The sequence below is a fragment of the Acanthopagrus latus genome, chromosome 18 (genome assembly GCF_904848185.1).
Source record: "Acanthopagrus latus isolate v.2019 chromosome 18, fAcaLat1.1, whole genome shotgun sequence".
Classification (NCBI taxonomy): Eukaryota; Metazoa; Chordata; class Actinopteri; order Spariformes; family Sparidae; genus Acanthopagrus; species Acanthopagrus latus.
The window spans coordinates 19,535,641-19,551,038 of NC_051056.1; the positions used below are offsets into that span (position 1 = coordinate 19,535,641).

Consider the following 15,398-nt stretch of genomic DNA (forward strand, 5'->3'; position numbering starts at 1 on the left):
GAAATCAGTTTTGGATAGTAAGGTGTGAAACTTGGACAACACAGGATGTTGTTAAAATAGTACACTTTGGAGGTGTAAGAGGAAGCTGAGCTAATGTGGTCGGTACTTGCAAAGTTATCGACCGTAAAAGCCTCAGAAACAACTCAAGAACTGTCCAGTTTAAGATTCTTACATAAAACCGTTTCTCCGTCGCAGACATTTAGTTTAGTTGTTAGACAAATATACACAGTCACTGAGCTTTGCACAACATCAATTTGAAATAGTGAAACAAATTCAAGTTGAATGCTCAGAAATTGTGTGATGTAACATCAGAAAAAACGTTTCTATTGTTTTGCTTTACATCCATTTTCACTTTGAGGTCATGCAGCTTTAATTATTATAAAGATCTTATAAACCAAAACGCCACATAGACTTACTGGATCACTACCTCTGTGAAGGACTTTATCATTGAACCTCTTGGTCCAAAGTCCATCATCGTATCGACACAATATTAAAGGCGCATGCCACCATGCACTGTGTGTAGATGCTGCACTTGTTCAGTCAATAAAAGCAACAACAGTAACCTCTGTGAACCAGTAGAGGGAAACCTCACACCTGATACTGGTGATGAATCTGGTATCAGCTGTCATTAAAGGAACAGTTCATGATCAAACATACTGTATGTCAACATACAGGAAGCTTTCATGAACTTTTATGACTGACTGACAGGTTTTGAATACAGAACACTGACATTTGACATTATTTACATTAGTACTCAGTGACAGAATTAACATATTTGTAATCATGATAAGATGAGAAAAAAACAATAAATCGTTATTCACATAATTAAATATTTTCAGACTCAAGCACTTAAATCACACGTGTGAATATGCTCATAAAATGACAGTTTACTCTTTAAGATACCAAATCAACATTTTTAGAATATACAGCTAAAAAGTGAACACAGTTTATCTCCATAAACATCAACTTTTCTCTGTGAAGAAAAACATCAAACATATATGAAACATAAAAGTCAAATGGCTCCACTTGTGATCATAGAACCTGAGTTACAACACATCACCTTTGTTCAATCAGAGCTTCCACAGTGACACAAATGAAGTGAACACCCAGAGACTTATTATGGGAAGGTGTTTGTGAGCTGCTGAGAAGTGAATCTGAAAGGAATAAGAAGAGATTATAATTTTGACTCTAATCTGTTTTTACATCCATGAAGACTCGTGTCCAATCACAACAGCTGAGAGGCGACACTGAGATGTTGGTTCAGAAAGTTAAAGTTCAGATGCAGAACTTCTCATTTCAACCATCACAACAGAGTTCTCATAGTCCATCTCTTCAGGGACGGCAGAGCCTTCAGCTTTCTCATATTTCTTCTTCCTCCAAACAAAATAGACGGCGATCCCGATCAAAATAAGAACCACCACAACTGTTCGCAGACCACAGATGAGCAGGGACTGATCTGTTCAGATAAAGAGACACAAAAATCAGGAGTGGATTTAGACTTAAGCTTTGATTAGTGAGTGAAGGGTATAATGGACATCATGATGTTACTCTTCTTACCCACAGTGGACGCCTCTGTTACTGTGATCGAGGTCGGGGCTGTTGTTGGATCAGTACACTGGGTTTGGCTGGTTACAAGCACTCTCTGTGATACGTGCATCCCTTTGGATAAGCTGCAGTCAGTGAATCTGAAGCCTACAGAAAAGAAATAGATCGATAACTGATGTCAGCTAATCTTCAGCATCATAATCATCAAACTGTTTTCTGCTCATCTTCTCACTCACCACATGTAGAAATCTGACTGATGTGGTTGCTGACTGAGCAGACCAGTTGTCCTGAGACGTCTTCTCTCAGAGTGATGGTGTTACTGTCTTTATTTCCAGAGAGGAGCTGAGCGTCTGTCAGTGTGTGTCCATCCAGAGTCCAGCTGTACTGAGGACTGTCCCCTCCCTCAGAGGAGCAGGACACCCTCATCTCTCCCTGGGACAGACACTCAGAGACCAGCAGGACAGAGGACACAGGAGCTGAAGGAAACACACTCACATCACTTTAGATATCAACACGATCTTGGTTATTCTGTATAGCTTCTGATATACACCAGACATAGATACAGATGTATGAAGAATAAATATGTAGTTTAGCAATAAAATAAGACACGTGTGTTTATCAATGATGCTTCATTCCACAAAAAAGTTTTTTACCTTGAATGTTCAGCTGTAGAATCTGAAGATCTAATTGATGTCCTTTCAAATCAAAGCTTTTTAGAGTATATTCACCGCCATCAGTCCTGCTCAGGTTATTGATCCTAAATGTTCCATCACTGGGAGTAAATGAGGATCTGGTTTCTAACTGATTAGTTATTATCCTATTCTTCCTTCCCTGGAGTAACATTGTTTCATTTTTGACCCACTGGTATTTGTTTTTTCCTGAGGCTCTGTCCATCAGCCGGAGGACCACAGTTCCTCCCAAAGCTCCATAACACTGAGCTCCATTTATTCTGCCATCACAGGAGGTTTCCACACCTGGAAATGTATTTATAGACACAAGCATTAAAAGATAAAACATGCTTAAACTAATCAGTCCATTTCTACTGATTTGATTACTTAAAATAAAAAAAATAAAAAAAAATGACAGTACAAATATATTCTGTATAAAACATAACTTCTGTGTAGGGGGCTTTCTATGAAAAGGAAGGACATTTGTCAAGTGTTGTGAAGAACCTCTGGAGAATAAAGTCACATCAGATTCTGCTTTAATCTGGAGATGTTTAATAATGGGGGAAGATCTTAGAGATTACTTTTAAACTCTCGGTTTGAAAATGGGGATTTATCTTCAGTCCTGTTAATAAACTTGACTGCTGCAGCAATTAAAAAAAAAGACAAGGGTGCAACCATACAATCATGACATCTTGGGTTATAATGTTTCCTCTGATGGTAAGCATCATGTTTCTACAATTCAATATCCCTATGAGTGCTTTTTTATTTTGAAGCAACTTTAGAGCGTTCTTTAGTTTTGTTAAACACAAGAGTGAAATTGAAAAAACATATTTTTTGAAAACAGTACAGAAAGATTTAAAGAGGACTTTTTTGTTTTATAATATTTCTTTTAAACCGAAAAATTGAATGTATGAAGTCTTTCTCTCTGCCTCTCCTGACTGTGCAGTAAAACCATGAACAAATGCAAGACAGCAAACCATCTAAAAAGAACCTTTATATACTGAAGAAATTGTAGCTCTAGTGTAACAGCATGAAGTCACTGTGATTGAGATTCAGATTCAGTATTAGCTTTATAACTCAGTCGATCCTTTCTACATATGGCATTTGAGTGTGAATAAAATAAATCAGCTTTCATCAGGAACGTCACATTAAAAAGTTCAACATCTCACCATGAGAGACTCCGAGCAGCATCAGCAACAGTCCAATCACAGCCTCCATGTCTCCTCAGTGTTCAGCCTCTGTTGATCCAGTCAGCAGCTTCCACACAAACCTTTCTACTTTATTTTCATTTACAGCAAACATGCAGATCTTAAACTGAGCAGCCTGAAATGTCTTCTCATAGTGAACAAAGGCATACAAGGTCGGACCAGACAGGGTGCTGTTAAAATAGTAGCCTACAGCTGAGAGAAGAAAGAGGAAGCAGAATAAATGTGGCTAGCACTGGCAAAGTTAATGACACTTAAAGCATCAGAAACAGTCATCTGCTTGTACATTTTTTGACATTCAAATATAAAACTGTTCTTCAGTTGCAGACATATTGTTGTGTTGGCTGAGCTTTGTACAACATTTTAAAGTCACTAAAAACTGAAATAAGTAAGCTTTTCAGACAGATGAATGCACATTGAATCCTGTGAAACATGTTCACATCAAAAGGTCCTATATTTTGTAAGAAAAGTTGATTTTTGTGTCTCATCCCCAGCTCGTCAAATTCTGATTCTTTTGGGTTGGTGGTCGGATCGACAGCCGTCCCAATGCTTCGGTAGTTTACGAGTTGGGAATAAGACTTAAAAATCAACTTTACAAATAAGACCCTTCAGGTTACCTACTTTTAATTAATACAATATATTTGACATGTGTGTTGCCTCAAATACTCAATAAAACACTTTAAAACACAATTCTTTCAGTTGTCCGACCATCATCAGTTGCGACAGGTGATTTTTACTCTGTAACATTGCATCAGTGTGCTCTAATTGGATCAACATTTATTGGCAAAATGTGACGAAACATTTCTGTCGACATACAGTAGTTTTACAACATCCCCAGACATCACAGTGATGCTTCACTTGTTTTTCACGACCTTGTTAAGGAAGCAGAATATCGCAGGCAACTGATCATGTATCATTTCCGCATCTATGTTGGGAACATGTTGTGCATCATTTCTTTTCAATTTTGTTTTCAACAGTCAGTGGGTGAATGTCCTTAAAGTCCATGTAAAGCAATAATCAAGATGTGATCTGAGTTTGTCACATTAAAGATGTGTTGTTAAACAATTATCCAAATTTGAATGAGCAAAAGAACGCAACGTTTGTAAAGTAAGGTTTCAATATCATGTAAAAATGTACACTGTTCTCCGCTCTGAATCGCAGGGGCCATGTCTGCTGGAGGATGACTTTGAGGAAGGTGGGATGACTTATTTGGTCATTTCACTAATCTATGAAGGAAGTGAAACAAATCATAAGTTGCCATCGTAAAGTATACACCATGTACATGGCTTCTAATACAAAGATCACCTACAATTATTATAACTAACATATTTGTTCTGGCTGCTGTTTTCTGCCGTTGTATCATCATCCACATGTGAGACAGGTGAACATATGTATGTTGTGAAAACACTTGCACAACATTTAACATGTACACAGCCAGACATCTTTTGATTTTCAACGTAATTTGCTGAAATGAAACTGGACGCTAGGGAAACTGGATTTTTGACGGATTTTTTTTTTTTTTTTTTTTTTCTGACAGGTGTTGTAACTTTCAACTCTGTGACACTACTTCTGCAGAAAAGTATATATTTAGATACTGAAAACAACTGAGAGGTCACTGATAAAGTGCATTTACCACAAACACAAATGTCTCTTGTATCCAGGCCATTTTAAAGTGAATATAAACAGAAATAACGTGTGTGTAACCCAAACACAGCCTGTAGATGTCGTCCTAACACAACATGACACAACCTTCAGAGATAAACTACTTCAGCTGTTTTTCTCCTGGTCATCTTTAAAGTCTCTGATGTGATTTTAAGTGACAGCACTGAACCATAAACAACATCTAAGTAATTGTGAGTGGTGCATTCTGTAGCTATAAAAGGATTGCTTTTATCAATTAGAGATATATATATTAGAGATACATCAACATCCGGCTTCTAACAGAGTTTAACATAGGTGAAGAATGACAACAATAAAAATGAAAATAATCCCCATATTTGAAGCATTCTGCTCTATTTAAAGAGATTCTGCTGAGGTTACAACCTTTTCGTGTGTGTGGATTTATGACCAGCAATCTTTCATTGTTGTTTGACAAAGATAATATCACAACTATAATGATTTACACCATTTTATTCTCAACAGTGACCCGATACACAGCTGCTGCACTAAAATTAGAAGAACATGAAGTGCATACGGGAAATCTTTTTCACCATCAATGCAAGATGCAAAATGATAACTCCAAAGAATTTGAATGTATGAAGCCACAGAAATGCTAAAAGTCCTGTTTGCAGTTTGTTCCTGGCGTCCTCTGTGTTTCATTGTTGACACTGATCCTTCAAGTCTGAACTCATACGGAGCGCATTTTGTCTCAGTTATATACTCGAGCCTGCACAAAACACAAAATGAACTTCCATTTAAAGCAGAACAAAAGGGGTTTGACATTTCCACCCATGTATCATGACTGAAAAGTTCAAATGCAAACAGATCTGTGCAGTCTTACCTGACTTCCTATTACGCTTCTTTTTCCGGCAGACACAGCAGCTTATCACAACCACTATCAGAACAAACGCTGCCACGCAACAGGCTATGATCACGATGGGCCAAATGTTTTCTGGAGAGAGAAGAACACAGTGGTAATTATAGACATTGTCATAAATCCCATGGGTGGGGGCAGGAAGGGTGGGACCCCCCCATCAATAACATGCAATAAAAGCACCCCTGCCCCCGCAGCCCTCAGCAGTGTCACATGATGCAGGTAGAGAACATGAGTGGAAATCAGAGTCTGTCGTTGGCGGCTAACCTACAGTAAGTAGTTCAAACAAAGGATAAGTTGGACGTTTCTTTACTTCTCCCACTGAATACAATAAGAAAAACACCTAATGGTCTTTGCTTGTGAACCGAAATAACAGCAGCGTTTGCAGAAGCAAATGTAGCAGTGTGGTTTTCCTTAACCGGCAGGATGACGTAGTGTTTGTTGGCAGAGCAACAGCACCACTGTTGGCATCCCCATGTGAAATCGCTCTTTAGAAAATAAGAAGCTCAAAAGCTGATATTAGACCTTTGCCCCGATTACACTGAACCTGTACAGCTTTTAAATTAGAGTTTTTTTCAAGTCCTTAACCTGAGTGTTGCTCAATATGTATTTTGTTCACTACTTCAACTGTAGACATTCATGCCAAGCATGACAGGAATGCCTTTGAACAGAGAGAAAGTCATCCTTCTTCAATACATGGTAGGCATGTGTCAGATTGTTGTTGTTTTACTTCAGTGTAATTACTTCAAAAACCAAGATGACAGTGTACACATCCTGTGGGTTTTAAGAACTACCATTATACATTACACACCTACAGCTGTTAAAGAACAGGAGTTATAAAGTGCACTGCAACAACCAAGAACAAGGTTTTTATTTGATGTAATTTGATTTGATTTGATTTGATCACCTCCACCAAAGATTGGTTGTTGTTCATCTGTGCCACCTGTTCGTTGGTTTGTCAGCAGGATTACACAAAAAACTACGTAACAGATTTCCATGACACGTCGGACAGAGGACGGGCCAGGCCCGGAAAAGATCCTGTTAACTTTTGGTGTGGATCGGGAATAATACATGGATGTTGTTGAAAAGAGAGTCACGTGCCATTTTAGGTGGCTGGTAACTGTGAGTGTGTAAAAAATGGGTCTGTTGCCATTCTAATTATGTGATGTGTCACACAACAAATGAAAACTGTATCAGGTACACAATTGCCCTGTTTGATGTTTCGCAAATTTCTAGAGCAGAGGTAAGCAGTAAAACACCATCATGACTCTTCACAGTTCGACCACAAACCACATTTAGAAACTCTATAAATATTCGCTGACTGAAGCCTCAGTATGGCTTTAAAGATATCCTCAGAATCATTTGCTGCCGTGTAACGCAGAGCTCAGTTCTAATTTTATCAATTTCATTTACATCTCTAACAAATTGTGCTGCCAGATTGAAGAATTAAGGAAGAAACAATGCACAACCTTCATATCAGCAGGTAATTTGTAACAGTAAATACTGAGGGGACAGGAGGGTAATAAATTGGAGAATAGGGTTAAATTTCAAACACTTGCCTTGAACATCAAGTTTTATTTGAATGTCTTTGATGCGGAACCCATCGGGATCATAGACCTCAAGGCTGTATTGACCTGAATCATTCTTCGCCACGTTTGTGAACTTCAGCGTCCCGTTGTTGATGAAGAACTGCATCCTGCCACTAAATGGCTCCCCTATCGTCACCTTGTCTTTCTTCAGAGAGAACACATTTATGGATCCAGTGGGAAGCTGTTTCTTACACTGCAGCTGGTATCCGCTGGCGTTGGTCATCATTTGGATGTACACAGCTCCACCCAGAGCAGCGGAGCACAGAGATGTGGTTTGGCTGGTGTTACATTTAGTCTCAGCAGCTGTGAAGACAGCTAGAGAAAAGGGGCACACACAAAATAAATCAGCTTGAATACTTGCCTTTAACACATTGCTGCAATGGCTCTGCAGAATGTTGAAGGTTGTTTAAGAATGATGGTGATTTTTACCATGCGATGCTCCAGCTACCATCACAAGAAGAAAAAGAACCTGCTCCATGCTCCTCTGTCATCCAGAGTAATGATGAGCTTTGACAGATCGGTGATCTCCACAAAAGTGATGAACTCGAAACTGTTAAAACTGCCGAGATAAAACAAAGACGATAAACCTCAGCCAAGAAACGTTGTGGCACATACTGATGAACAGGAAACTGCAAACGAGAGGCGGTTAGGTACAGCGGTCGGGTGTGAGACAGGAAATGAATTGCTCTTACTTCTCCTTGCCTTTTGGCTGTAAACGATTGGGTATGATCATCTTTGGACAAACCTCCAGCACATGAAGAAATCGTTTGTTCCTTTTTGTTAGTCTCATCTGTGCATGTGTGTGTTAGGTAACACCATGTGACTGTGGAAACAGCTTCAACCACAGTTTATGGAAAGTGCTGTATTTGGCAACTTTGAACTATTGTCTTTAGGGCACTTGTTCTTGATCTGCTGAAAAAAAATGGAAGTGAGAATCATAAGTAGGCACGAACATGTACGTTACTGCAAGATGAAAAGCTAAATTAATCATTGTAAGCAAAAACAAAAAACACAAAATTAAGGTTTGTACGTTGGAGGTCTGTCAGTGCTCCGTAACAATCAAAACAACATGATTCATTATAATGACATATACTTGTAGTTAGGGTAACCATAACTCTAACCCTGCATGCAGGAGCGAAACTTTATGTGCTTCTGTGTTTAAGATCAGCCAACACTACTGTACACAACTTGTTTCTGTTTGTTGAGTTCATGGCCCAAACCTGACAGGTGTAATAATTTCATTTTAGGGCATATTGCTGTTGTGATTTACTGTGCACAACTGCAAATAAAACGAATGGATGCAGAGAACCATCAGCATACATTTGTACTTGTAAAAGTGCAATACTCGCTCTCCTTTCACTCTGTTGTGGACACTCTGTTGAGACACATATTTTACACCTATTCTACTGAGAACTGCTTTTTTAAGAACTCTGGTGTTAAACCTGGTGTTTAAGTGTCTGTGGAAAGACTTGTGTCAACACAGTGTGTGTCACAACCATACATGATGTGTGTCGTTGAGAGTTAGATGAACTTTGCCCTCCTGGCCAATGCTCATTTTAGGTTTTTGGCTATCCAGGTTTCATTCCTGTCCACATGGTCTTGCGATGGGATCACGGCACTCAGTTGATGCATATGGTGCAATGGACATCATAAGAGTGAAAGTAAGTGAAACAGGTAAACTGTATGTAACCCTTTTACCACCGGCTCGTGTATTAAGAAACCCACCTTATACTATAAGATGAAGCCTCACACTTCTTCAATATCTTATGGTAAGAGACATTTCAATAGTAAATAACTGTCTAGGGTGACATATGATCCTCACTTTCAACAGCAACTATGTGGAGACAAGTGGGAACACACCTTGGCCTGGAAACACTCAATACAGACTCAAATACTCAAATAATTAACACAATTGAATCACACAAACGCAGATTAGCGATTTCATCTTAGGTATGAACCAGAGGAACAAAAAAAACAAAGACGCGGGTAATAATAGTTTCTCTTGTACCTTAACTGTCTATGTAGTTTGTTTGAGTGCACTCTTGATTAGTTCGTTGGCGCGCTTAGTTGGAGCTCATGAAAGAAACCCTTTTTGTTAGCAATACCTTCGTGTATCTGTAGAGTTAGCCGGACCCGGCTGCAGCTGGTGATTCGCTCCCTCGTCCTGGTGGCGACTGTTTCCGCACCCAGCAGCTCGCAGCGAGAAAACCCCCGGTCTCCTACGGCAGCAGCAAGAACTCTGTTTAACTCAGCAGCGGCGAAGAAAAACTCCGTCACTCTCAGCAGCAGCAAAACATCCGTCTCTCTCACGCTCCAGTCCTCTAGCTTCCCCCCTGTTAGCCTGCGAGGCTCCGCTCTTTCCTCCCTTCCCGGGAACCCGGAAATGCAAAAACTCTCAAAGTTCATGAACTTTAACACGTGCTGAGAATGACCTTTTAACTTATAAAACGCATTCAGACAACATGAAATCATATTTCAAAATCAACATCTGAAACAAAAATCATTTATACATTTTAACATCTTGTTTGTCTCAAAGTATTATTTATGCAAATTTTAACTTCCCAGGAGACAAATCCACATAAATACAACTGTTATTTATCAGAGTATTACATGTACAATTATAATCAGTGTACATTCTCTGCATCAAACGAGGGAATATTACAGCAAACCACGTATATACAGTATGTGAAGACAAGTTTATTAAGTTAAAAATTAAGTTGCAGCCACAACCAACCACACAACACACTCTGTAAAAATGTTTGAATGTTTTACCCAACAGTCCATTATCACCAACTGTCACCAAACTGCATGCTCAGTACTCATGGTTGGATCACATAACTTAATTCTGACCTCAGTTACACACCTGTAAAGTTTTGTGACTGCATAAGAGCCAATATGGGTAAGGGGGTGTGAAGTTCGGAGGCCTCTGTAACTCTGCTCCTACTTTCTACGCCCATAGCTCCGGCCCTGTTGCTCGGACTGCACTCTATCTTTGAATTATACCTTCATTGTGATCTCAGCTGCAGACCTGTAAAGTTCTGAGACTGCATCTTGCATGTTGGTGAGGTTATCTCGTTTTTTGTCCACACACACACACACACACACACACACACACACACACACACACACACACACACACACACACACTCACAGACACAATACCAGCCGCATTGTCGCTCCTGGTAACATAAGCAGAAAGATACTAAAATAACACATCAACTTACAGACTTGTATCATCTTGTAAGATGGAATCAGCTCTCATTTTCAGAACAGAATATTCATATTTATTCAAAGTAAATACACTCCATTTGAACAGTTGTCTTTGGACGTTTCCCATCAATCAGTTCTCCTGGAGAGCCTGAACATACACTTGCAACTTCAGCCCACTAAATTCTGCCCGAGCTTGCAGAGAAAATCACATCTTTAAAAAGTTCCCTCAACAGGATGATATATAACTTTGTCCTTCAGGTGTGTCTCCTCTGAACCTTTTTAAGTCCTTCCTATATCCTGTTGGACATAATCCTCGTGTTGAGTCTCCTGAAAAATGACCTGCTTTTGGACAGTTTAAGCTTCGTCTTCCAATCCTTACTCTTTTTCTGGTAGACACTGTCCCAGCTGTCCTCCTCCTCATCTCCTACCCAGGGACCCCAGGCACCGCCATTCAGGTGGGGGTCTGCCCGCTGGTCCTCTGATGGATATCTTACTGGCACTGCAGTGCGATTGTAGTACACTAATCTAGCCAGCAGTTCTTTAACAACATCTGGTCTCTGCTCAGAAAGGTCATAACGTTCATACGGGTCTCCGGAGATGTTGAAAAGCCACACAGATTTGCGGGGCTCAGTGTGGCGCTCCAGGTTCCACCAGCCGCCGGGGAAACCTGGAAGCATCTGCGGCGGTGTCCAGTCTCCATAGCCGGGGTCTCCTGTTAGGAGTTTCCAGTCTCCGGCTCGTATGGATGCCTGCACAGCTGTATTCCAGATCCCAAATCCTTTCTGCAGGGAGCCACTGCGTGCATGGTTGTACAGAGGATCAATATTGTGGAGGATCTCCAACCTGGGCGAATCCTTCCCCTCGCTGATAGCCTCCCAAACATCATACCCATCCACCCCCCTGGTCAGGGACTCATTCCCACCTGCTAATCCCACGAGTGTGGGGTACCAGTCCGTGATGTGCACCAGGGCCTTACTCACCCTCTTCTTCTTCCTCAACAGAGGGCTGTGAACAAACCCCAGACCCCGGACACCACCTTCCCAGTAGGTGCCTTTACGTCCTCTGAGCGGCCAGTTACTGCCACCAGACAACGGCTGGCCACCGTTGTCAGTAGAGAAGATGATGACACTGTTCTGGTAGTAACCATACTTGCGGAGAGCGTATGTTATATTACGTACCGCCTCATCTACGGCTGAGACCATAGCGGCGTATTTCCTGCGTGCTACATTCTCCAGCCCACGGTACGGGTAGATGTACTCCCGCGGAGACTGCAGGGGTGTATGAACAGCTTGGAACGAGAGAAAGATGAACAGCGGCTGTGACTGAGGATCGTGGGTTGCTAAGATCTTGCGGACTCTCTGCGTGTAGAGATGGGTGGAGTATTTGCCACTCTGGCCCCAGGCGACCGACTCCCCCTCATGGAGGTCGAAGCCACACATCCCGGGCCCATCACAGGAGTCGTAGGTGTAGTAGTTTACACTGCCTGTCAGGGAGCCAAAGTAGGTGTCGAAGCCTCGGCGAGTGGGCAGGCACTCCTTCTTGTAGAAGCCCAGGTGCCACTTGCCGACCATGTGAGTGGAGTAGCCGAGCTCCTGCAGTCTCTGGGGGAGGGTGACCTGGTCAAAGGGCAGGCAGTTGGGTTGGCGGGGCCGGATGATGGAGTGCTGCAGGCCAGTGTGAATTTGGTACCTGAGGAATGGTTGATTACGAAAAGTTTCAGAATGCCTCATGTGTTGACAATAATCAGACAGTTGCACACAGGAAGTGAAGTGGCAGGAAGTCAGAGAAGACGGGAGAAGAAGCTGTCACCTCCTTCATGTGTGGTGAGCAAATGTTGAGGAATTGTTGTACTTTTGAAAGTTTTAGTTTATTCTACACTGTGTGTATTACACTTATGGGAGCAATTATCCTAGATGTCAAGCCATCATATCTGAAAATGCAAAAGGTCAATAGACAATGTTTTTATTTTATTTTTCATTTTTTCTGTTTTTTTGTTGCTTTGTCTTGTTTCATTTTTGTACATCATTCAGTTGCTTTCTTTTCGCTCTGCCTCTGACTCTTGAGCTGCAGTCACAAATGAAGTTCTCTTATTATATCTCAAGAGGTAAAGACAAGTAAACCACGTAAAGAGATGTGAAAACATCTATCATCCACAGTTTAAATTGCTGACAAAGTGACTTTAAACACTTAAAAAACACTGAAGAAACCAGTTAACTCAAAATGACAAAGTAGAGTAGACTGTAAGCTGTAGACTGTAAACTTTTTAGCTTGTAGAAATTGAATTTAAAATCTGCTTTACTTTTACTGACTTTTTTGAAGTCAAATTTACAGAGTACATTTTTTGAATTTTATTTGAACACAAATACACAAAACTAACAGGATCAACCCTCCTTTAAAAAAGTCAGGAAACCGATTACCTCAGAATTAACAACTAAAGTAGCCTATTAAGTTCAGTTTGACAAGCTGAAACATTAAACAAATTAAAATAAATAAAGTATGTCTACTGGGTAATTTTGAGGTTATTGGTTTCTTCTATTGTTTACAGTCACTTTGTCAGATTTTACAGTGTAGAATACCTGAATCAGCAGGGTCTGGGCGTCTCATTGAGGAGTATTTAAGGTTTTTTGTTTCTTTTTTTAAAGTCATTGTATTTTTTTTTTCAGCAAATAAATGTTATTCCGCATCTCCATGGAGAAGATAACGAAATAAATTAATTCATTATCATGAGAAAATAACCTTTGTTATATCGAGATAACAAGATAATAAGTCATAATCACAAGATAACAATGCACACAAAAAAAACAAAAAATCCATGGCTGTTCTCGGCTTCCGTAGATTACTTTATTAGCACAATACTTAATATATAATAATAAATATAAAATAGTAATACTAATGATTAATTACAAAATCTGGGCATTCTGAATCTGGGTATTTCCACTTGCAGTTGATTTTTGCCAAAACATGTCAGGACACACTGCAACTGATCCTACATTTATGTTTGTTTATCTATTACTGTTTTACTTAGAACAATATCCCAAATATCTCTACATTATAGTAATAAGTGTTGTAAAAGTTTGGCTCTTTGCATCGCTGTTCATTCATTCAAATGTTATTGCTTACAAAAGTTTTTTGATGAACAAACTGTGGAAATTGTGTTTTACATCAATATCATTCTGATAAAAGTAATGGAAAACTTTAGTCTGAAGTTCTGAGAACAAACACTTTACCTGCCGGTGATGAGTTGGCTGCGGGACGGGGTGCAGATGGGCTGAATGTAATAATTTTCCAGCTTCACTCCGTCAGCAGCCAGTTTGTCCAGCACCGGTGTCCTGATGTCAGAGCTGTGGTAGCCGATGTCGTTGAACCCCTGGTCGTCTGTCATGATGAAAAGGATGTGAGGAGGCTGCGGAACGGGAGACCTGTCAGCAAACGTCTGGTCTGGCTCGTTTTCCACCTGGTTAGGGCTCATCATGTCCCAGGTCAGGTACCCGAGGCTGAGCAGGCTCATCATGGAGAAGCCGGTCAGAGCTGAGGTTGCCATGGTTATTTAAATCCTTTTATCTCAGTCAAACAGATTAATTGTAATCAAACTGACACCAAGTCATTGTGCAGTGAGGATAAAACTCATCAAATGTCACAAACTGTGTCCTTAAATCTTAGTTAATCAATTCTGAAATGTCAGAGAAAGGCTACACCTCCATCCTCTCTGACTTTCCGAACTGTTTCAGCCTCCTTTGAAAACACTTCATTTTCCCCAGTGGTCCCATTAGACCCGCCCATTTGCCTTGCTGCCTCACTGGAATAACATCAACCCCCTACCAAGCAAAAACACACAGGCATGTTTCTACTACGTCCAGGTGTTAACAGTGAGTTTACACCTCACACTAGACCTCTTGTGGAATAATTTGAATAAATCCAAGCAGATGTTTTCCTCTAAATTTGGATATTATGCTGAAAAATCTCAGGAATTCAAAGTAAAGGAGGCTTTAAACATGAAAGCAGTTACACCCTGCTCTCATTTATGCTGCTTCGTGGTAATTTGTTTTCAACGAACCACACTGCCAGCTCTACAAATTACTAGAAAGCACGTAAAAAAAGTAATTCCCATCTGACCTGGTTTAGCAGTGGATGACAGAGACTCTACAGAAAGACCCTCACTCAGAAAAACACGGTGTGTGGGGGAGATTTGAGTCTCAGGGCGACTCCGGGGCCCTACAGACACAATCACGGACACTGTTCGCCGACTCCACTCCACCGCGCTCACAAACACTCTCTTATTATTCCTGCTGTTTTATGAGCGCTGCAGACCTGAGGAGAGAGACAGAGCAGACTTCCCAGACCCTGATAACATCTCCAACCAGGCGTCAAAGAACCACTTGACAAATCATCCAGCGGGTCAACAGAAGGCAGCACGACTGCACAGCCTCAGCCACAGCTCCTGAGTGCATGGATTGCTTCATCGGCGCTGCAGATTCACTTTGATGAGGAATCAAAGAAATATGAGGGGCCCTTATTTGATTTGTTTTAAATGTTGGTTGTGAAGTATGATATGTAGATCAAGAGAGGAAGATATGCTACAGAGGGATTTGTAGAGGGGCAATTTGTAAGAGATGGACAGTTTAATTTGGTTTACAACATTCAGAAAATT

The 15,398-nt window shown here is 40.6% G+C and overlaps 2 protein-coding genes across 3 annotated transcripts; both read right to left on the minus strand.

The window, feature by feature from the left end:
* Positions 1–18: 18 nt before the first annotated feature.
* Positions 19–10,686, minus strand: LOC119008153. Of its 2 annotated transcripts, XM_037078261.1 has the most exons (6): positions 10,674–10,686; positions 3,383–3,483; positions 2,199–2,519; positions 1,782–2,021; positions 1,558–1,692; positions 33–1,456 (listed from the first exon to the last, which is right to left on the minus strand). In XM_037078261.1, exons 2-6 carry the CDS (start codon positions 3,429–3,431, stop codon positions 1,269–1,271), a joined length of 933 nt encoding a protein of 310 aa, XP_036934156.1. In that variant the 5' UTR covers positions 3,432–3,483; positions 10,674–10,686; the 3' UTR covers positions 33–1,268. The 2 variants fall into 2 exon arrangements, with proteins under 2 accessions (XP_036934157.1, XP_036934156.1); XM_037078262.1 differs by lacking the exon at positions 10,674–10,686 and having other exon boundaries at positions 19–1,456; positions 1,562–1,692; positions 3,383–5,377.
* Positions 10,687–10,944: 258 nt separating this feature from the next.
* arsia (arylsulfatase family, member Ia) lies at positions 10,945–14,812 on the minus strand. Its single transcript, XM_037077341.1, has 2 exons — positions 13,978–14,812; positions 10,945–12,439 (listed from the first exon to the last, which is right to left on the minus strand). Exons 1-2 carry the CDS (start codon positions 14,289–14,291, stop codon positions 11,041–11,043), a joined length of 1,713 nt encoding a protein of 570 aa, XP_036933236.1. The 5' UTR covers positions 14,292–14,812; the 3' UTR covers positions 10,945–11,040.
* Between the last annotated feature and the right edge of the window lie 586 nt (positions 14,813–15,398).

What these genes read in the sequence shown, in the direction of transcription:
- LOC119008153 (XM_037078261.1), bottom strand. Translation starts at nt 3,431, where the DNA reads ATGGAGGCTGTGATTGGACTGTTGCTGATGCTGCTCGGAGTCTCTCAT. An exon ending in TCTACAGCTGAACATTCAAG is followed by an intron (nt 2,022 to 2,198) that starts GTAAAAAACTTT and finishes TGTTTCCTTCAG; the next exon opens with CTCCTGTGTCCTCTGTCCTG. An exon ending in CAGTCAGATTTCTACATGTG is followed by an intron (nt 1,693 to 1,781) that starts GTGAGTGAGAAG and finishes TCTTTTCTGTAG; the next exon opens with GCTTCAGATTCACTGACTGC.
- arsia (XM_037077341.1), bottom strand. Translation starts at nt 14,291, where the DNA reads ATGGCAACCTCAGCTCTGACCGGCTTCTCCATGATGAGCCTGCTCAGC. An exon ending in AGCCAACTCATCACCGGCAG is followed by an intron (nt 12,440 to 13,977) that starts GTAAAGTGTTTG and finishes ACCATTCCTCAG; the next exon opens with GTACCAAATTCACACTGGCC.